Below are 24,086 nucleotides of genomic sequence, written 5' to 3'. Positions count from 1 at the left end.
CCTCCCTTCACACCCTAGCCGCTGATGTACCCACAGTATCCGCATGGTGTTACAAAGGTCCGGACATTTGTGTTAAAAATCGCTGATTGGTCGCCGGCGCTGCCCGTGACCAATCACCGATTTGGGCGCCAAATTCAAATATCGGCCGCGACCAATCAGCACAGCGGTGTTTAAATGTGGAGCCAAGATCGGTGATTGGTCGCGGCCGATATTTAAATTTGGCGCCCAAATCGGTGATTGGTCGCGGGCAGCGCCAGCGACCAATCAGCCATTTTTCACACAAATGTCCGGACCTTTGTAACACTATGCGGATACTGTGGAGATATCAGCAGCTAGGGTGTGAAGGGAGGACCGGGGAGCGGCGCTGCGGGTCGGGATACTTCTGCTGCGAGCAGTCGCTCATCTCCCGGCTTCTCGGAGTGGAAGTATCCGCACAGGCAGCGGCGCTCCCCGTTCCTCACTAATACGATTCCGCTCCCCGCTCCTCACCAATACGATTCGCTGATTGGTCGCGCTCTCCGCACGCGACCAATCAGTGATCTTGGCGCTAAAGTTAAACACCGCTCTGCTGATTGGTCGCAGCCGCTGCCCGCGACCAATCACCGATTTGGGCGCCACATTTAAATAGCGGCCGCGACCAATCACAGATCTTAGCGCCACATTTAAACACTGCTGTGCTGATTGGTCACGGACGCTGACCGTGACCAATCACCGATTTGGGCGCCACATTTAAATAGCGGCCGCGACCAATCACCGATCTTGCCGCGACATTAAAAACTGCTGTGCTAATTGGTCGTGGACGCCAGCCGCGACCAATCAGCGAGATTGGCGCCAAATTTAAACAACGCTCTGCTGATTGATCGCGGTCGCTGGCGGAGATCAATCAGCAGTATTGACGCAAAATTTAAACCCCACTCTGCTGATTGGTCGCGGTCGCCGGCCGCGACCAATCAGCAGTATTGGCGCCAAATTTAAACCTCACTCTGCTGATTGGTCGCGGCCGTCAGCCGCGAACAATCAGCGAGATTGGCGCCAAATTTAAACAACACTCTGCTGATTGGTCGCCGGCCGCGACTAATCAGCAATTTTGCTGCCAAATTTAAACACGCTCTCCATTCCTCACTAACACGGTTCGCTGATTGGTCGCGGCCGCCGTCCGTGACCAATCAGCGATTTTGGCGCCAAATTTAAACACCGCTCTGCTGATTGGTCGCGGCCGCCATCCGCGACCAATCAGCCAGATTGGCGCCAAATTTAAACAACGCTCTGCTGATTGGTCGAGGCCGGCGACCGCGACCAATCAGCAGAGCGATGCAGAGCGGGGTTTAAATTTGGCCCCAAAGTCGCTGATTAGTCGCGGCTGACGGCCGCGACCAATCAGCAGAGCGTTGTTTAAATTTTGCGCCAAATTTAAACACCGGTCTGCTGATTGGTCGTGACTAATCAGCGATTTTGGTGCCAAATTTAAACACGCTCTCCAGTCCTCACTAACACGGTTCGCTGATTGGTCGCGGCCGCCACCCGCGACCAATCACCAATATTGCTGCCAAATTTAAACACCGCTTTGCTGATTGGTCGCGGTTGCCGAACGCGACCAATCAGCGATTTTGGCGCAAAATTTAAACACCGCTCTGCTAATTGCGCCCCGTCGGCCGCATACCTATTCTAGAATACCCGATGCATTAGAATCGGGCCACCATCTAGTTTTATATAAAAGGGGATGTTACTAGTGTGAGATATGTAACTAACACAATACAGTGGAACTGAACTTTGTCTCATCACAAATACGTTAGCAGCTGCAGCTCTCACAGCTCTGCTGTATTACAGCCCTGTCTGCCTGTGAGATGGAAGCTGAGAAGAACCTGCAGATGTGTAAGGTATAATCACACACAGCTCTGCAGTGAGATCAGGAGAGCAGAGAGCGGCCATTACACATCACACTGGGAACTCCCCTGTTATCTAAAACAAGCCCTGGGGGCAGATTCTCATGCAGATCAGTGTCCACCCAATAGATTTTAATAGCTCATTTGCATATAAGAAAAATGTTGATTTCTCTAGAATAAGACTTCAAAATCCAGATAACAACATATCATTTTATTCAGCTTCCTATGACCAGCATTCCCATATAGACGGCTTAGGAGGGTTCATCCTACTGACAGAATCCCTTTAACACCGAGGGTCAGAAATATCGCTGATCCTATATGCTTAACCCCAATGCCCCATGATTAGTATGAGCACAATCCTCTCATCTTCAGCAAGGTGATTGCTGGGGCTGGCTGAGAAATTATGACAGTTTTATGCTCAAAAAAAGACCTAAGACATCGGCCACTTTCTCTCGTTAGTGCAGCTTTCCTTACACACTGACCAGCTTTCCAGTCCATGCAATGGCTTCTGGTGGAGGAACGTCTGATCAGACCTGTCCATCAGTCTCCTCCAATAGAAAAGCAGCTTTCCTCTGTGAGGTGTTTTACCATTGGAGGAATATCAAAAGACTGCTGTCACTTCCAAACAGAAAATAGATTTGTACAGGTGCTTACTAGGAGTAGCCATCTCCATATATAACGCCAGTGGACGCATCCTCGCTCCATAGACGTCTGCGTCACCAGGGCTGTGGAGTCGGTAAGCCAAACCTCCGACTCCGACTCCTTAATTTCCATGACACCGACTCTGACTCCATGACTCCGACTCCCTCATACATGGCTCATGTTTAAGTGATGAATTTACTGTAGCACAGATTCATCTCAGCTAAAAGTCTAGACCCTTAGATCAGGGATAGGACAGACATTTATAGGACATTTCATAACTTTCCCAAATTATTATAAAAAAATGTTCCCCACAAACTGCATTGAATTACTGTAACCAATTTATTATATATTTTAGGAGTCAGAGTCGGTCCATTTTATACCAACTCCGACTCCACCAAAATGGGCTCCGACACAGCCCTTCGCGTCACTAGACAGGGCGTGGCCTCGGTCAATACAAGTGAATGGAGCAAGGACGCACTCACTGGCCGGGGGTATATACAGGGGTGGATTAAAAGTAGAAAGGACCCCGGGCAGTTTAGAAGGCGTGGGCCCCCCTCCTCCACACACACACACCTGATGTTTCATGTGACATATCACATGATCCCCTTTGATAGATCATGTGATAGTTCATATGAAATTAATTTGGCACAATATTAATATATTATAATCATTTTTTTTACATTAATTGTATGACTTAATATTGAGCACAATTAAGTATGCTGACATCACCTATATACAATATGAGACCCTACACACAATATGAGCTGCCACAATCCTCCCATACACAGCAGGAGGCCGCACATAGCCATCTATACACAGCAGGAGGCCGCACGTAGCCATCTATACACAGCGGGAGGCCGCATGTAGCCATCTATACACAGCAGGAGGCCGCACGTAGCCATCTATTCACAGCAATAGGCCATACGTAGCCATCTATACACTGCAGAAGGCCGCACTTAGCCATCTATACACTGCAGGAGGCCGCACTTAGCCATCTATACACAGCGGGAGGCCGCACGTAGCCATCTGTACACAGCGGGAGGCCGCACGTAGCCATCTATACACAGCGGGAGGCCACACGTAGCCATCTATACACAGCAGGAGGCCGCACGTAGCCATCTATACACAGCAGGAGGCCGAACGTAGCCATCTATACACAGCAGGAAGCCGCATGTAGCCATCTGTACACAGCAGGAGGCCGCACGTAGCCATCTATACACAGCGGGAGGCCACACATAGCCATCTATACGCAAGGAGGCCGCACGTAGCCATCTATAGACAGCGGGAGGCCGCACGTAGCCATCTATACACAGCAGGAGGCCGCACATAGCCATCTATGCACAGCGGGAGGCCAGGAGTCGCCCCCCAGATACAGCAGGAGGAGGCCGCACGGCGCACCCCAGATACAGCGGGAGAAGGCAGCACGGCGCCCCCCAGATACAGCGGGAGAAGGCCGCATGGCGCCCCCCAGATACAGTGGGAGAAGGCTGCACAGCGCCCCCCAGATACAGCGGGAGGAGGCCGCATGGCCCCCCCCAGATACAACGGGAGGAGGCCGCACAGCTCCCCCCAGATACAGCAGGAGGAGGCCTCACGGCGCCACCCAAATACAGCGAGAGGAGGCTGCACGGCTCCCCCCAGATACATCGGGAGGAGGCCGCACGGCACTCCCAGATACAGCAGGAGGAGGCTGCACAGCACCCATAAATACAGTGGGAGGAGGCCGCACAGCGTCCCCCAGATACAGCGGGAGGAGGCCGCACGGCGCCCCCCAGATACAGCAGGAGGAGGCCGCATGGCGCCCCCCAGATACAGCGGGAGGAGGCCGCACGGCGTCCCCCAGATACAAGGGGAGGAGGCCGCACGACGCCCCCTAGATACCGCCGGAGGAGGCACAGTGCCCTCCAGATACAGTGGGAGGAGGCCGCATGCAGTCATGCACACACAAACATATACAGACATATACATACACGCATAGCGGGAGGCCTCACGTAGCCATCTATACACAGCGGAAGGCCGCACTTACCCATCTATACACAGCAGGAGGCCGCACGTAGCCATCTATACACAGCGAGAGAAAGCACATAGCCATATACACACAGAAGGAGGCCGCACGTAGCCATCTATACACAGCGGGAGGCCGCACGTAGCCATCTATACACAGGAGGCCGCAAGTAGCCATCTATACACAGCGGGAGGCCGCACGTAGCCATCTATACACAGCGGGAGGCTGCACGTAGCCATCTATACACAGGAGGCCGCAAGTAGCCATCTATACACAGCGGGACGGCGCACCCCAGATACAGCGGGAGAAGGCAGCACGGCGCCCCCCAGATACAGCGGGAGAAGGCCGCACGGCGCCGCCCAGATACAGTGGGAGAAGGCTGCACGGTGCCCCCCAGATACAGCGGGAGGAGACCGCATGGCCCCCCCCCAGATACAACGGGAGGAGGCCGCACGGCTCCCCCCAGATACAGCAGGAGGAGGCCACACGGCGCCACCCAAATACAGCGAGAGGAGGCTGCACGGCTCCCCCCAGATACAGCGAGAGGAGGCCGCACGGCTCCCCCCAGATACAGCGGGAGGAGGCTACACAGCGCCCCCCAGATACAGCGGGAGGAGGCCGCACGGCACCCCCTAGATACAGCGGGAGGAGGCCGCACGGCGCCCCCCAGATACAGAGGGAGGAGGCCTCACGGCGCCCCCCAGATACAAGGGGAGGAGGTCGCACGGCGCCCCCCAGATACAGCAGGAGGAGGCCGCACTTCGCCCCCCAGATACAGCAGGAGGAGGCCGCACTGCGCCCCCCAGATACAGTGGGAGGAGGCCGCACGGCTCCCCCCAGATACAGCGGGAGGAGGCCGCATGGCGCCACCCAAATACAGCGAGAGGAGGCCACACGGCGCCCCCCAGATACAAGGAGAGGAGGCCGCACGGCGCCCCGCAGATACAGTGGGAGGAGGCCGCACGGCGCCCCACAGATACAGCGGGAGGAGGCCGCACGGTGCCCCCCAGATACATGGGGAGGAGGCCGCACGGCACCCCCCGGATACAGCGGGAGGAGGCACAGTGCCCTCCAGATACAGCGGGAGGAGGCTGCACGCTGTCATGCACACACACACAAACATATACAGACATATACTGTACATACACGCATAAACACATTTGAAACACAAAAATACATATAAAACAGACATCACACAATGATATCTGCACACACAGACACACTGTGACACACACACACACACTGTGACACACACAGACACACACCCTCACCATCCCCCGGCTCGGCTCCAGTCGTCCAGCTCCTTTCCGGTGGTAAGTAGCAGTGCGTGACATCACACTAGCAGACACGGCCGCACACAGGGAAGTTAACAGGTGCAGTGCTGGCACGGCCGACAAAGAAGCAGGGGCACTGCGCAGCTGCTGGGGGAGCGGTCCGGGGGCCCCACCGCCTCTGCCTGCTGGTGTGTGCTGCATTGGCGCCGCCGCACCGCACATATTATAATGAGGGCAATTTTGCCATGGGCCCCCCAGAGCACCGGGCCCCGAGCGGTAGCCAAGATTGCCCTCATTATAACCCGCCTATGGGTTTATATAACTCATACATATCCTCGGGTCCCGGGTCTGAAACCGGCGAATCCCTGCAGCGCACAGTGTGTGCAATGGGTGGGATTCATATGACTGCAGACTTATCGGTCAGTGCATTCTTAGGTGACAGTGTAAATATTTGTACGTATTGAAGAAAAGGTACATTGCTCCAGTCTCCACATCCTTATGAATGTCAGTATTTTGCATGATTTTTTATCGGACAACACACAGACCCGCTGAGTACGTCCTATTCTCATCCTCTGTGTCAGCTCAGACATGCTCCAAGTTTCACCAATCTCATTCTCGAATCTGTCATTTTCATGGATGTTTGAATGGATCTGTGAGACTTCAAGCATGTCGGACAGCACTCAAAAACTGAGGCATCGGGATGCATTCACACATCTGTGTGAAATCTGAGTGTTTGGGTGTAAATGGGGGCTAAAAAAAAACACTTCTGCCTTGGCCAAGGTATTTAATTGGAGGGCCAGGATAGTGAACTGTACTTTTGCCCCAGGTGAAGGAAAGCCTTGCTACAGTTCTGACCTGAAATCATTCTTCCACAAGGAAATGTGACCTAAATATTTGCAAAGCTGCAATAATCTGTATTACAAAACATTGTCCTCCACCCACGTATGTGCCTGATGCTTCTCTCATTAGCACTTATATATAATAAAGTAAAGGAGCAGAATGCTCTTATCTTTGTAATAAGCTTTATGGCTTTTATGGATTTGTTTTATACATCAATATATTTAGGGAAAATGCAAATAGATGTTATTTTATCTGATATAATGAAGTTACCATCAGTTTGCCCTTAAACATCATTGACTTCCACAGTTTTCATGAGCAGAGCAGACTTCATTTTATTGGTATATTTGTATTCGTGCTCATGGACATCCTGTATAACACTCTCAGCCAAGCTCCGCTACTTATTAGGTTGCCCTTGAGCTTACAATCATTGTGTCAATTTACCGACTACTGTATGTCATGGCCCGATCCACAGTGAGCAAGGAATGTGATCTACTTAATATACTATGTCTTTACCTGACTCAAATAGCCTTTTATGATTTAGTAAGTGGAAAATTACTTTCATCCATTAGGTTTCCAAACCCAATTATTAATTACCCTAATAGAGAATTCTGAAAGAAAAGAATAGGAACATTGGAAAAATGGATGCAAAGTATTTTTACATTAGAGAAGCAGGTATTACATGATAAAACAAAGATTTCAGTAAAATAATAGTGAATTGTTTTAATTCTGTGGGAGTGCTGCAGGGAAATTGAACACTTGTTTGGAGTTTTCTTTGTGTCACACATTTTTTGATGAGTTATTGTTAGGAATCCCTGTTGAGAAATAAGAATTGTCCAAAGCTGATATATCCCTTTAAAAAAGGACCTTTCACCCGTTTTAGCATGTAGAACTGGCCATGATGGAATAGTGGCTGCTTAGGACAATAAAACAGTTTTTTTTTTTACTTCTCTTCTCCGTTGTGGAAATATTAGTTTATAAAGTTTATGTTGTAAGTTATAATATAGTTCAAAGGGTGTTACCAGAGATTTGTCTGTGGGGCGTCACCGTGTACTTCTTCCACTGCATGAGGTTGACCAGTTATATGCAGGTGAATAAAGAACATGCCCTCCTCTTCTCATTGTTCTTTGCAGTCACTGTGTAGAGATACAGCAAAGCTAAGTTATAAATCATTACAAAGCCTACCTGATCTTATCTCACAGTGCTGTCAGTACTCACCATCCCCCCACACTGGCTGCTGTGAGATGAGATCTGAAAGGGTTAGTAATGATACATATCTCAGCTCTGCTATATCTCTACATAGCAGCTGCAGAAATCAGTGAAGGGGTGAGGGTGTGTTCTTTTCTCCCCTGTGTGATGCTGCTTATGATTGGTCAACCTGATGCAGGGGAAGAATTACACCCCCCCCAGAGACTGTCTGGTAACATTCAGTGGAACTTTACATAAATTATAACCTAATCTTCATCAAGGGGTCGAGGCTCACTTGATTCTTTTGGAAAATGTCATGGTTCATGTGATTCTGCATTATTACCCTGTGATCAACATCCCTTGGTAAAGACCATAAAAATTAGCAATGATTACAAAGAGCCATATCTCTGGAACCGTGTGGCAGATTTGAAAAAAACAAAAACAATACACAGGTGATCAGCAGGAATAAAACAATAGCAAAATATGGGGCCACTTTTGACTTGGTCCTCTTTAAAGCACATCTGTCACAATAATATTCAGCATATTTTTGGGACAGGTCCGCTGTTTTATTAGCCAGAATAGCACAAAAAATATGGTGCCATTTGTCTCATAGTACTTACAGAATATGGCCTCCTCCCAGGCACCTTATCAGTGACTTATGGTGGTATATCTGCACGTGTAATGGGTGGCTGTCAGTTACTGATGAGGGTTTGGGAGGAAGTGGGGGTGCTTCCTTCATGAATACAGCAGGCTCTGTCACATACTCACCTGACCACTCTCCAGCGGTTTCTGCCTTAGGTGTCAGGTGCTGCCAGGGGGCGGTTGTGATGTCATCGCAACCATAGATGAGACAGTGTTAAAATGCAGCAAATTTATCACAATGGCTAATGCTAGGTAATAGAATGGACAATCTGATGATGCACTACATTTATTTACCCCACTTATTAGCTAGCTTACTTTGTGCTATACATTTTTTGCCACATTGCATCAGGGTAGCCAGTTGTCCAGTACTGTCTGTAAAAATAAGGTACTTTTTCCTATGTCCTTAAAAAAGGGGGGGCGTCTGGGATTTTTTTTTAAAGGTATCCCTCAGCAGGGTTTTGCTATGTAATCTGTAGGCAGCATAAGGCAAGGGTTAAAACCAGGGCTGTGGAGTCGGTAAGCCAAACCTCCGACTCCAACTCCGACTCCCTCATACATGGCTCATGTTTAAGTGATAAATTTACTGTAGCACAGATTAATCTCACCTAAAAGTCTAGACCCTTAGATCAGGAATAGGACAGACATTTATAGGACGTTTCATAACTTTCCCAAATTTTTATGAAAAAATATTCCCCACAAACTGCATTGAACTACTGTACCCAATGTATTATATATTTTAGGAGTTGGAGTTGGTCCATTTTATACCGACTCCGACTCCACCAAAATGGGCTCTGACTCCGACTCCACGACTCCCGACTCCACAGCCCTGGTTAAAATACTGATTTCAACAATGCGTCTCTTATCAAGCACTGAGATTTAGTTTGCTTACTATGATTGTTTTACCACCAGTAGCTTATCATTGCTGTGACTAGCTAGTTGTGTGAGCCCTGGTCCAACACTCCCCCTCTTGTGATAAGCAGCTCACTGTCTATGGATATTGTAAATACAGAGCCTGGTGTGGGAGGGGTTAGCTTCCTCAGCTTTGCTTCATTGCTAAATCTAAAAGCTCTGATTGCGTGAAAACGTCTGTACCCAGTAATCTATGTGATACATAGTTGGATTCAGCTTCTCTTTGCCTACATCAGGCTGCTCTCAGATGAGGTAGCAAAAACCTGCTGACAGATTCCCTTTAAGGTGAAGACATTTAGACAGATTATGCTGATTGCAATTATCACCATGTTACAGTTCAGTGGGTGCATCTAATGTTTTCATATCAGAATTAAGGCCTGTAGACATGTATCACTTATAATGATTTGTCATGATTTTCCAATGTGTCCGTAAAAGATGTAGACTGTCCATGATTTTTTGACAAGCTGTCCAGAAAAAGTAAAAATTCAGGTTGGCAACCTTGCATGGAATTATATATTGAAGCACACCCCTTTTTGAAAACGATAACAAAGCAACCCCAATTATCGGACAAGCCACAAAATGTCTAAAGCAGGTGCAAGGCCTGTAAGACAACTGGTGCCATATTTAGCCTAGTGACTCTCCACTGTCTTTCACTTTACATTGATATTTCATCTACACAGTGTGCTTTGGCAGCTGTCATATTCTCTCAGCTGTGTATGTTACACAATATTTTATTGCGTGCACAATATGCTATCAATTTTGCACATGTCAGAAAAACAGTATTAGAGAAACCAGAAGCGCAGTTTTATGGGCCTTCAATTACATTTTGTGCCTGCAACAGCTATGATAACTTTCATATTTCCAATAAAGCAAAAGTAATAACTCATGAATTATTTGTCATTTCCGGTGTTAAAGCAGTGACAGTTCGCTAAAATGAGATCTGTAAACACTGCCTTGTTAATCAGTGTCATTGTTTTAATATCTGAAAAGATATAAAATAGCTATATGTCTAGGCATAATGAACACCTATTATGGAAGAAATTAAAGGGTTATCCCAGATTAAACAAGTTATTACCTATTCAGTGGATAGTTAATAACTGTTAAATTGATATAGGTCCCACTGCTGCCCCCTCCTTTCCTTGATTGCCAGAAGAGGGGCTTGCATTTTTTTGAGCCAGAGCCATAAATGGGTCCAGCTTGAAAGAGAAGTCTTTCTTTTATATTTTCCTTGGAAATCCACTTTTGGCTTTGATTGAGAAAATTATCCCAAAAACTGTTTAATTAAGACTGGAGTTTTGCACAGGAATATTGTTTTCCAAATGTATTAATGCCAAAGCTGCTTAAGCACTGTCTTGGGATTATATTTGACTCAGATCATTCCTTCGCTACCTATATCTAGTCATTCGTACACCCATGTCACCTGCACCTCTACATCTCTAGAATCCACCCTTTTCTTACTTTAAAACTGCAAAAATTCCTACTTGTTGCTCTTATTCATTCTCGTCTGGACTACTGCAACTCTCTACTAATCGGTCTCCCACTTCTTAAACTCTCCTCACCAGTCTGTCCTGAATGCAGCAGCTAGGGTCATAGTTCTATCCAGCCACTACAACGGTGCCTCCATCCTGCACCAGTCATTGCACTGGCTGTTTATTTGCTACAGAATACAACATAAACTTTCACACTTACACACAAAGCTCTCCACAATTCTGCACTGACCTCTCAGTTCTGCTAATGATGTAAGTCTAACATCCTTCATTTCTAAGTCTTTTCTCGTGCTGCACTAGTACTCTGGAATTCACTACCTCAGGTACTCCAATTAATTTATAATATGAAGAGTTTCAAGCATGCCCTAAAAACACATCTCTTTAGACATCACCTCACTAATCTAACTGCTGTCCCTTTCTAAATTTTCCTCAGAATCTGGTAATTTCTATTATCTGTTTCTACACCCTCCATCCACTCATCAGCACTTTATATCTGTACTTATACAGATACTGACTGATGACCGGTGTAATGCACACGCCCGGGCTGAGTGGTGTGTGCGTGTGTATGTAGTGATTCCACTGGACCGTGCCGGAGAGTGAATACCTGGAGGGGCGTAACTAAGTATCCACCCGATCCGACCAGGGTCGCATGACAGCATACGACGCCAGTGCACCAAGGAGGAACCGAGCAGAAGGACCAGGTGCTACTCCAGGACAGACCCCGGACACGGCTGTTGATCCACACAGGGGAATACAGGAACAGGCAGGTTAGGCTGGCACACAGACTGCTGGGTATAGGCAGACACGGCTGGTATGCAGATTGGCGGATGCTGGTAAGCCCGACTGGTATGCAGGCAGGGAGGTACTGGCAGGTACGACAGGTTGGAGCACCGAGTGGATAGGACCCAGTACAGACTCAGGAACAGAACCGCAGATGCGGTGGACAAACAGCAGAGTGAGGCCGCCCAGAGCGGCGAGCAAGAGCAGAACAAGACGAGACCGCCTGGAGCGGTGAGCGAGAGAGGAGCAGGACGAGATTGCCGAAGCAGCGAGCAAAGGGTCAGAGCAGAGCGAGACTGCCGAAGCAGCGAGCAAAGGGTCAGAGCAGAGCGAGACTGCCGGAGCAGCGAGCAAAGGGTCAGAGCAGAGCGAGACTGCCGGAGCAGCGAGCAAAGGGTCAGAGCAGAGCGAGACTGCCGGAGCAGCGAGCAAAGGGTCAGAGCAGAGCGAGACTGCCGGAGCAGCGAGCAAAGGGTCAGAGCAGAGCGAGACTGCCGGAGCAGCTAGCAAGGCAGAGCAGAGGGGACAGGGCTCTGTTCACACGGAACAGACTGGAAGGGAAAGGCAGAACCAGGTACACACAGGATACTTGCAATGAAGTAGCGAGTGGACTCTAAACTCACAAACGGGAGTACAGGGACAACGAGTAGGAGTTAGGTACGGGATCAGATTCTGCAGGAAAAGGGAAGGTATGGACATAGAGAAAAACAGGTAACAGGCTAGGAGAGTATTCAGACAAGAACAGACACAGCAGCAAGATACAGGAGCGGGTCTAGGTATGCAGCCCCTAGAAGGCGGAACAAAAAGGCTAGGAGCGTGTTCAGACAGGAACTGGCAAGATACAGGAACGGGTCTAGGTATGTGGCCCCTAAAGGCGGAAAGAACAGGCTAGGAGCGTGTTCACACTGGCCTGGAAATACAGCCTCCAGTATAGGCAGAAGACAACAGGCTAGAAGATAGTTCAGACAAGACACAGTTCAGACACGGGAACTGATACCGCAAGGCAGGAAGCGTAGACAGGACCTGGCACATCAGTGACCGGAAGCCAACTGACAGAACACAATGTTCAGGCATGGATTCCAGGGAGGAGCTGGGTTAAATACCAGGTGACAGACAGCAATAGGCTGAGGACGCACAAGGGGTGTGCCTGCAGCAGCTACAAGAAGCTGGAAGTGATCGGGCGCCGCCCTTAAGCAGCAGAAACAGAGGCAAGCAGACAGCATGGAGGGAAGCCAGGCTAGCTGACTGGACTGGAGATCAAGTGCGCGCTCTTGCACAGTGGGAGATGGACCACTATGCAAGGACGCTGCCAGGTATGTTACAACCGGTTCCTGCAGCTGTGCTTTTATTTCCTTATTTATTATAATGATAGCTGGATCATACAAGGCAAGCACTTTATTTTACCTTTTGTGTCTCTCCTAGTTCCATATAGATTGTAAGCTTGCAAACAGGGCCCTCACTTTTTTTAAACTCTTAGTGACCAGGCCAAATTTTTCAAATCTGACCAGTGTCACTTTATGTATCAATAACCCTGGGGTGTTTCAACATATCCCAGTGATTTTGAGATTGTTTTTTCGTTGCACATTGTACTTTATGTTAATGGTAAATCTAGGTTGATTATGTTTTGCATTTATTTCTAAAAATATCAGAAATTTGACAAAATTTAAAAAAAATTGGCAATTTTCAAAGTTTGAATGATTATCTTTTTAATCCAGATAGTCATTCCACACAAATAGTTAATAAATAGCATTTCCCTCATGTCTGATTTACATCAACACCATTTGTAGAATGTTTTTTTATTTTGTTCGGATTTTGGAAGGTTTAAAAGTGTAGCAGCAATTTTTCATTTTTTTTCAAGGAAATTTACAAAACTTATTTATAGGGATCTATTCAGTTTTGAAATAACTTTGGGGTTCCTATATATTGGAATCTCCCAAAAAGTGATACCATTTTAAAAACAGTACCCCTCAACCTATTCAAAACTACTGTCAGGTAGTTTATTAACCGTTTAGGTGCTCTTCAGGAATTAATGCAAAGTGGCATGGCAGGAATGAAAAATTTTATTTTTACCACTTAAATGTTGCTAACTTCTAAACAGATCACTATACCTGGCAGATTCTAAGGCCGTTATTTGTCCGTAAATTGCCATGGCAAAAATCAGTCCCACACAATCATGATCTCAGGGTGCCGATGGGGTTAAAGAGGGAGCCCCCACACTCTGTTAACCATCTAAATGCCATAGTCACTATTGACAGCAGCACCTTAGGAGTCATGTTTAGTGCCAGCACTAATCGTGGCTGATGCAGCTATAGCGTACAGCCAACAGCTGCTGCATTTTCACCCATCGGGGGATGCTATTCACTTATATCTCAAATCAGTAAAAAAGACGTATTGGTGGTCACTAACGTTTTTATGTTTGCATTTTTCCCTAGGCTTCCCCGAAAAGCCATAACATTTTTATTTTTCTTTCTACATAAGTGCATGAGGACTTGTTTTTTGTGGAACAAGTTGTAGTTTTGAATTAGTGTTTATTTTACCATGTAATGTAATAGGAAAAAAATTCCAGTAGGATAAAATGGTAAAAAAATTTAAATTCCAACATTTTTTAAGTTTTTTGTGGTAAAAATGACCTGATAACATGTTTCTCCAGGTCATTATGATTACAGTAATACCAAACTTGCTTAGATTTTTTTTATACACGTGGTAAAAAAAAAATCAGAAGTATGAAAAACATTTTTGTTTGTGTCTCCATTTTTCAGGACCTGTAAGGTTTTCAATTTTCCATTGAGTGAGCTGTGTGAAATCTTGACATTTGTTAGGCAAAGTATTGTTTTTATCAATACCAATTTGAGGTACATACAGTGTTATAATTGCTTTTTATTGCATTTTTTAGGGGGGAGTGATGACCAAAAATATGCAATTCTTTTTTTTTTCACTTTATGGCATTTACCATGTGGCTTAATTGATTTTGTATGTTAATAGACCAAACTTTATTTATTTACTTTCTTATTTCTTTATTTTTAATGGCAGGTAAAAGGTGATCATTTAATTTTTTAGGTTTCTTTTTTTAAGGTCAAAAAACTTTTTTTTTTTAAACTTTACTTTTTTGTCCCCTTAGGGGACTTGAACCCATGATTGTCCAATTGCTTATACTATATACTGTAATACCATAGTATTGCAGTGTTCAATGAAAATCACTGTCTCTGGCTGAGCTCCAAAAGAGTACCAAAATGGCAGTGACTGAAGCCTTCGGCAGACATCGGACTACTATGGTAATGCATTGATGCCTTGTGATCGTGATGCAGGCTCCGATGGGAGACAGTGCTTGCGAGCATCGGCAACCGCTCCATTTAAATGTTGCAGTTAAAGATTGACTGATATTTAAATGGTTAACTGCAGCTATCAGCGCTCAACTCCGTTGCTGCTTTTAGACATAGATGCCGGCTATGTAATATGTCCGGCATCTACCATATGCGGAGACAGCTCAGCTTCTGAGCCCCCTTCACGATCGGGCACCCCAGCAATGGCATACCTAAACAACATTTTGCGTTAAGGGGTTGAATTGTTGAACTATGTGTTCCTCAGTAAAGTCTGATATTGTCTGTACATGTACCCTCTGAATTGTAAAGTGCTGCGGAATATGTTGGTGCTATTGAAATAAAAGTATTATTATAATTATCTTTCAGCTGCTGTTTGCCACCACAAGAAAAGTACTCCGGTCATGATTTTTGCATAAATTATCTATTATTTATTTATGATAAATTTGTCGATTGCGCTTGGCCGACAAGTTTGGTTAAGTACTACAAAGTTTTTAAAAAGTTGGCACGCTGAAAGGACTGGTATTGAATGCCAAATTTTTGGTCAACTATGAGTTGCCCAGAAATGTTGCAACATTTCAGTTTAAGCCGGAGTTCTGTGGAAAACTGTGGGATGAATCATGGCCTGTGTTTCTTTTTGTGCGTGAAGTCACCCTTGAAAAGGGACATAATTTCTTATGTGTAGCTTTTTACTTAAAGGGGTATTCTCATGTTATTACATTGTTTTAATTAGACTGCATGAAAATAAGCAAGTTTGCAATTTACTTGCTTTTTCTATCTGTTGTCATTCTCCTGTAATTAGAGCTTTGATCTTTCACAGTGTACTACTTGTTTCCATGGAGTTCAGCCACTAGTGCATGCCCAGACCCTGGCTCATAGTGCACATTAGTTAGATTCCAGGAGAGAGGTTAACTCCTATTACCCCAGTACCTCCCTCCTGCCCATTGATTTCTATACAGGAGTTAGCTCCTCACCTTCCTTCCCTTCCCTCTCAGCTCCTGACTAGCTGCTGTTATAAATCTTGCAAAATCACCAGCCTGCAACATAGGCTTCTCCCAGATTAGGTATCATAATCAGGGCACTTGCTGTATGGGGCTGTGTACTTGTTCAAATACCCTGTTATCTTTATATCTAACTATAGTGATAACAGTGTACTCTCCAGAACAAACCACTGATGACTGAATATTTTACAGTAGAACTTTATAGTTCTGCTAATACTACAGTTCCATGCACCAGAGCTGCCACTCAAGGAGGAGAGCCCGTCCCACCAGAAGCCAGGAATTAAGGAGACTTGTAAGGAGACTGCAGTGCTCAGAATTGCTTGAAAGACAACGTGAGGAAAACCCTTTAACCGGTTCCCGACCGCCCACTGTAGATAAACGTCGGCGCTTGCTGGGCTCTGTGCAGCGCCGACGTTTAAAAACGGTGGGTGGTCTCGCAGCGCTCAGGACCTCCAGGGTCCTGCAAGCGCTGCAATTCCGGTGCAGAGCGTTAGCTCTGACAGGGGACATCAGGTCCCAGTGATGTTAACCCTTTGCTATGTTCTATATGCCGTGATCTATAGTGATCGCGGCATATAGAAGATAGAAGTAGGAGAGGGGGTCGTCTTACTTACCTCTCCGACGACCCCTGATAGCTTCCAGGACCTGGGGTTGCTATGACAGCTGGAGGTCACATGACCGCCTCCAGATCTGCCATATATGGTGTCCTGCCTGGCTCAGCCTGCAGCTCAAGCCAGGCAGGAGACTGACTGTGAAACAGTCAGCGAAGATCTCATGTAATGTAATACATGTCTATTACATTACATGAGATCAGTGATCAGAAAAATAAAAATTAATGTCCCATACAGGGACTAAGTAAAAATGTAAAAAAAAGTTTAAAAAAAGTTTTTAAACTGCTAAAAAAAAAATCACAAAATAAATAAAAATAAATAAATAAAATATTAAACCAATAAATCCGCATATTTTTACAAAACCAAAAAAAGTACACATATTTGGTATCGCCGCGTCCGAAGCAACCCGAGCTATAAAACTGTCACACTAATTAACTCCTTCTGTGCACACCGTAATAAAAATAAATAAAAAACGGAGCAAAAAAATATGCTTTTTCATCATATCGCCAAACAAAACGTGGAAAAAAATGCGATCAAAAAACAAACTAGAAATAAAAATGGTACCGCTGAAAACGTCATCTTGTTCCGCAAAAAAAAGCCGCCATACAGCTCTATCAGCCAAAAAATAAAAAAGTTATAGCGCTCAGAATAAAGCAATGCAAAAAAAATATTTTTTTCTATAAAATTGTTTTATTGTGTAAAAGCGCCAAAACATAAAAAAAAAATACAGTAAGTGTAGTATCGCTGTAAGCGTACTGACCCGAAGAATAACGCTGCCTGATCACTTTTACCACACGCGGAGCAGAATAAAAAAAAACCTCAAAAAACAATTCCTGAATTGTTTGTTTTTGTTAATTTTACCTCCCAAAAAACGGAATAGAAACCGATCAAAAAATGTCACTTACCCAAAAATGGTACCAATAAAAATGTCAACTCGTCCCGCAAAAAACAAGCCGTCACATGACTCTGTCGGCCGACATATGGAAAAATTATAGCTCTCAAAATATGGTGATGCAAAAACTAGATTTTGCAAAAAAAGCGTCTTTTAGTGTTTGACAGCTGTCAGTCATAAAAACCCGATATAAATCTGGTATCTCTTTAATCGCACCGACCCAAAGAATAAAGTAATCTAATCAGTTATATCACACTAGGAACGGCGTAAAAAATAAATAAAACCAATTCTTCACCTGCTACTGATTTGTTTATTATGTCTCCCAAAGATCGCAGTAAGGCTCTGCTCACATTTATCCTGCGCTCTGCGCTAAGCGCTTACACCAGAGTTTCCGTGTAAATCTCTGAAATATGTGATTCAGCCGGAACCCATGACGGAAGATTCTCTGTAATGAGGCAGATATAGGCCACTGTGGATGCCATCTGGACTGTGATCCCATGGTGTCATTTGTTTTAGGCGTGCATAAAAGTGCGGTTGGCCACAGTTTTGTGCACTTCAGAAAAAAAGGACACCGCTAAACAGAGGCCAGACGGAGTCCAGAGTAACTCTGCTGCCTCATTACAGTGAATGGATCCTGCAGGGGTTTCATCTGAATTACATCACTTGGAAATTTAGATGGAAACCCCGATGTAAGTGCTCAGCCTAGAGCGCCGGATAAATGTTACGTAAAATGTTCCCAATAAAAGCTTCAACTCAGTCCTCAAAAAAAGCTAGTCCCCACTCAGGTCCATCATCTGTTAAAAATATAAGGGACTTCCAAGTTACTGGTAGCAGAAAGGCTCTGGAAAAGCGAAATGGCCCTTGCCCCCCAAAAGAAATTCAGAAAATTTTGTGCTCCCAAATCCAAATGCCTATTCTACAATAATTTGTTCTCCAATTGTCAAATAGCACTCCGTACCCCCCAGATCTCGCCGTATGGCTGAGCGGTACGATACAGCCACATATGGGTTATTGCCACTTTTAGAAGAAATTGTGTGACACATTTCGGCACCATTTTTACCCATTGCCCTGTGTGAAAATGTAAAATCTGAGGGTAAAACATTTTTTTGTGGTAAAAGTATAATTATGCTTTTTTCACTGCCCAATGGTATAAATTTAAAAATTAAAAAATACTCACTACTTCCCTAGATGAATTCCTTGAGAGGTGTAGTTTACAAAATGGGGTCACTTGTGGGGGTTTCTGCTGTTTCGGCATGTCAGCGACTCTTCAAATGTGACATGGTGTCTGCTGCCTATCCCAGCCAACATAGCGCTCCTTTCTCTTCCGAACCCTGCCGTACACCAAATCAGTGGTTTTCCCCCACATATGGGGTATCGGCGTACTCAGGAGAAATTGTACAACAAATTTCATGGTGCAATTTATCCTGTTATCCTTATGATAATACAAAATTAGGGAATGAAAAACATTTTTTTTGTGGGAAAAATGTGAACATTTTATTTTTAGGGCTCAATATTATAAACTTCTGTGAAGCAGCTGGGGGTGCAAGGTGCTCACCACACATCTAGATAAGTTCCCTAAGGGGTCTAGTTTCCAAAATGGTGGCACTTGTGGGGGGTTTCCACTGTTTAGGCACATTAGGGGCTCCCCAAATGCGACATGGCGTCTGCTAATTATTCAAACAAATTTTACATTCAAAAAGTCAAATGGCGCTCCTTCCCTTTCAAACGCTGCCGTGCGCCCAAACAGTGGTTTGCCTCCACATATGGGGTATCAGCGTGTTCAGGAGACATTGCACAACAAACTTCATGGTGCAATTTTTCCTATTACCCTTATGATAATGCAAAATTAAGGGATGAAAAACGTTTTTGTGGGAAAAATGTGAAAATTTTATTTTTACAGCTCAATATTATAAACTTCTATGAAGCACCTTGGGGTTCAAGGTGCTCACCACACATCTAGATAAGTTCCCTGAGGGGTCTAGTTTCCAAAATGGTGTCACTTGTGGGGGGTTTCCACTGTTTAAGCACATCAGGAGCTCTCCAAACACAACATGGCGTCTGCTAATTATTCAGACAAAGTTTACATTCAAAAAGTCTAATGGCGCTCCTTCCCTTCCGAACCCTGCAGTGCGCCCAAACAGTGGTTTTCCCTCACATATGGGGTATCAGCACGCTCAAGGGAAATTGCACAAAAAAATTTGGGGTCCATTTTTTCCTGTTACCCCTGTGAAAATAAAAAAAATTGGGTCTAAAGTAACATTTTTGTGAAAAAAGTTAAATGTTAATTTTTTTCTTCCACATTCCAAAAATTCCTGTGAAGCACCTGAAGGGTTAATAAAGTTCTTGAATGTGGTTTTGAGCACTTTGAGGGGTGCAGTTTTTAGAATGGTGTCACTTTTGGGTATTTTCTGTCATAAAGACCCCTCAAAGTGACTTCAAATATGATGTGGTCCCTAAAAAAATGTTTTTTTAAATTTTGTTGGAAAAATGAGAAATCGCTGGTCAACTTTTAACCCTTATAGCTCCCTAACAAAAAAACAATTTTGGTTCCAAAATTGTGCTGATGTAAAGTAGACATGTGGGAAATGTTATTTATTAACTATTTTGTGTGATATATCTCTCTGATTTAAGGGCATGAAAATTCAAAGTTTGAAAATTGCGAAATTTTCAAAATTTTCGCCAAATTTCCAATTTTTTCACAAATAAACGCAAGTTATATCGAATAAATTTTACCACTATCATGAAGTACAATATGTCATGAAAAAACATTCTCAGATTCAGGGAAATCCGTTGAAGCGTTCCAGAGTAATTACCTCATAAAGTGACAGTGGTCAGAATTGAAAAAATTGGCCCTATCACGAAGGCAAAAACAGGCTGCGAAGTGGTTAATAACATATTTGTATCACTACTTTGCATTAAATTTATTGTACAGTATATCCATTAAATATTTATCTTAGGGTTTGCATTTATCTCAACGGCAGGGTGAGCAGAGTACATATGGTTACTTCGGTCTGTTACCTCTTTAGTCTTTAGAAACTTCCACTACTGTCCACGTTGTTTCCACATATCTACTCTGACTCCAACTTAAACATTATGGCCCTGATTCATCAAAGCAATTAGGCCAGATTTAGTAACTTGCTTTGAAAAGTCACAAAAGTGTTGCGCAACAGGTTGACCTAAAATATTGCAACTTTTGGTGTTTTCATGCCACTTGCAGCTAGATCCATAAAAATCTAGCTGGCTTGAGATACGTGTGTGGTGTCTAATTGTTGACAAGCTGTGGCGTAACTTGCGCCAAGCTCATCAAGAATTAGAGTTGAATGAGGCGCTTCTCACTCCAACACTGAACAACATCTGGGCCTGTATTTTCAAGTACTTTAACTATTCGCCTTAAACATTATTATTATTATTATTATTTATTGTTAGTATTATATAAAACTAAAGTTGTGCTGTTTTTGCTTTGTGAAGGTGGAGGAAGGCTGGTGGGAGGGAATTCTCCACGGAAAGTCTGGCATGTTTCCTTCCAATTTTATTAAAGAACTTGTGACTGAAACTGAAATTGGAGGAAATTTTGAAGAACACCAAATAAAGCAAGGTAAGGAAATCACACATGATTAAATGATCATATTGTTAAGTTTGATATCATTTTGGGTAAAGCTAATTTCAAACATAATATTTCCTTTTTAAAACAACAGCAATTAAGTTCAAAAGGGTTTGTCCAAAAATGAAGGAAAAAAAATAGTCTAGAGCAAGGAATGGGTTGCATTTGAAAAAAAAGTAAAAAACGCAAGACCAAACATATATAGGCATACAGTGGTGGCCAAAAGTATTGGCACCCCTGCAATTCTGTCAGATAATACTCAGTTTCTTCCAGAAAATGATTGCAATCACAAATTCTTTGGTCTTATTATCTTCATTTAATTTGCTTGCAAGGAAAAAACGCAAAAGAGAATGAAGCAAAAATCAAATCATTGATCATTTCACACAAAACTCCAAAAATGGGCCAGACAAAAGTATTGGCACCCTCAGCCTAATACTTGGTTGCACAACCTTTAGCCAAAATAACTGCGAACAACCGCTTCCAGTAACCATCAATGAGTTTCTTATAATGCTCTGCTGGAATTGTAGACCATTCTTCTTTGGCAAACTGCTCCAGGTCCCTGATATTTGAAGGGTGCCTTCTCCAAACTGCCATTTTGAGATCTCTCCACAGGTGTTCTATGGGATTCAGGTCTTGACTCATTGCTGGCCACCTTAGAAGTCTCCATTGCTTTCTCTCAAACCATTTTATAGTGCTTTTGGAAGTGTGTTTTGGGTCACTGTCCTGCTGGAAGACCCATGACCTCTGAGGGAGACCCATTTTTCTCACACTGGGCCCTACATTATGCTGCAAAATTTGTTGGTAGTCTTCAGACTTCATAATGCCATGCACACGGTCAAGCAGTCCAGTGCCAGAGGCAGCAAAGCAACCCCAAAACATCAGGGAACCTCCGCCATGTTTGACTGTAGGGACCATGTTCTTTTCTTTGAATGCCTCTTTTTTTTTCCTGTACACTCTATGTTGATGCTTTTTCCCAAAAAGCTCTACTTTTGTCTCATCTGAACAGAGAACATTCTTCCAAAACGTTTTAGGCTTTCTCAGGTAAGTTTTGGCAAACTCCAGCCTGGCTTTTTTATGTCTCGGGGTAAGAAGTGGGGTCTTCCTGAGGTATCCTACGATACAGTCCCTTTTCATTCAGACGCCGACGGATAGTACGGGTTGACACTGTTGTACCCTCGGACTGCAGGGCAGCTTGAACTTGTTTGGATGTTAGTCGAGGTTCCTTATCCACCATTCGCACAATCTTGCGTTGAAATCTCTCGTCAATTTTTCTTTTCCGTCCACATCTAGGGAGGTTAGCCACAGTGCCATGGACTTTAAACTTCTTGATGACACTGCGCACGGAAGACACAGGAACATTCAGGTCTTTGGAGATGGACTTGTAGCCTTGAGGTTGCTCATGCTTCCTCACAATTTGGTTTCTCAAGTCCTCAGACAGTTCTTTGGTCTTCTTTCTTTTCTCCATGCTCAATGTGGTACACACAAGGACACAGGACAGAGGTTGAGTCAACTTTAATCCATGTTAACTGGCTGCAAGTGTGATTTAGTTATTGCCAACACCTGTTAGGTGCCACAGGTAAGTTACAGGTGCTGTTAATTACACGAATTAGAGAAGCATCACATGATTTTTCAAACAGTGCCAATACTTTTGTCCACCCCCTTTAGGACAATTCTTTTTGTGTTTTTTCTTTGAAGACAAATTAAATGAAGAAAATAATACCAAAGAATTTTCTGGAAGAAACTGAGTATTATCTGACAGAATTGCAGGGGCGCCAATACTTTTGGCCAGCACTGTATATAATTCCGCAATGCATATGAAAAGTCTACACACCCCTGTTAAAATGCCAGGTTTTTATCATGTAAAAAAACATACCAAGAATCATTTCAGAACTTTTTTTTACCTGTAACGTCACCTATAATATAATCTGTACTATTCAACTGAAATCCTTCCCAGGTGGAAAAAAGAGAAATAAAGAACTAAAATAATGTGGTTGTACAAATATGCATACCATTTATTAATACTTTCGCTGGATTTGAACTTTGAATATATGACCACATTCAGTCTTCCTTACAGTAGTGCTCCAAATCTGTAAGTGAGGGCATATCCTGAGTACTGCGCCCTCTTCAGGTCAACACACATTTTCAATTGGCTTCAGGCCTGGGCTATTCCAAATCTTTGATCTTCTTCTGGTGAAACCATACTTTTGTTGATTTGAGATGTGCTTATAGTCGTTATTGTGCTGAAATTCATCTTCAGCTTTTTAACAGAGGCCTGGAGGTTTTAATGCAAAATTGACTAATATTTCAAACTGTTCATAATTTCCTACACCTTGACTAAAGCCTCAGTCCAGCTGCCAAAAATCAGCCCCAAAACATAATGCCCTCTCCACCATACTTCACTGAGGGTATGGTGTTTTGGTGATACAAAGTGTTGGCTTCCCAAACATATCATTTGGAATTATAGCCAAAAAGTTCAATCTTGGTCTCATCAGACCATAACAAGTTTTCCCACATGCTTTAATTTTGATTTAGGTCTCTTGGCTGCCTACCGGACCAATTTTATTTTTTGACTTTTCATGCATTTTTGAGGGACAAACAGTTCAAGGAAATTTCACTGTTGCACCAAATTTAAGCCACTTCTTTATGACTGTCTTCACATGGTATATCTAATGCATTGAAACTTTTTTTTACCCTTCGGATAACTTTCAACAGTGAGATCCCTTTGCTGTTTAGTAAGCTGTCTATGGATTATAGCTTTTGCTTTAAAATGCTACTAAGAAAGTATCAAGAATATCCTACTAAAACTGCTAAACTTTATATGGGATTAATCAGAATCACAGCATCTTCAAAATTATTTCAATTTGTTTCTCAATGGATTTGTACAGATTATGGATGACATTAATGGTGGAAAAGGTTCTGAAATGATTCTTCTTTGTATGATTTTTTACACGAGAAGAACCTGTAATTTTAACACGGATATGTAGACCTTTTTATATTTTTGTAGCCATATTCTATAT

The 24,086-nt window shown here is 44.0% G+C and overlaps 1 protein-coding gene across 3 annotated transcripts in view; it reads left to right on the top strand.

Annotated features, from left to right (window-relative positions):
• The window catches only part of SH3KBP1 (SH3 domain containing kinase binding protein 1), a 464,745-nt gene that overhangs the window by 245,983 nt on the left and 194,676 nt on the right, over positions 1-24,086 (top strand). For all 3 annotated transcript variants that reach the window (XM_073667463.1, XM_073667464.1, XM_073667465.1), the window contains one exon: positions 20,937-21,063. In XM_073667463.1, coding sequence (XP_073523564.1) covers positions 20,937-21,063 — 127 coding nt within the window. The remainder of the gene's footprint in view (positions 1-20,936; positions 21,064-24,086) is intronic.

The sequence above is a fragment of the Phyllobates terribilis genome, unplaced genomic scaffold (genome assembly GCF_046119375.1).
Source record: "Phyllobates terribilis strain yellow unplaced genomic scaffold, ASM4611937v1 Scaffold_2__4_contigs__length_985480577, whole genome shotgun sequence".
NCBI lineage: Eukaryota > Metazoa > Chordata > Amphibia > Anura > Dendrobatidae > Phyllobates > Phyllobates terribilis.
Note: the sequence above shows the minus strand (reverse complement) of the source record. Positions and strands in the feature narration are given on the sequence as shown.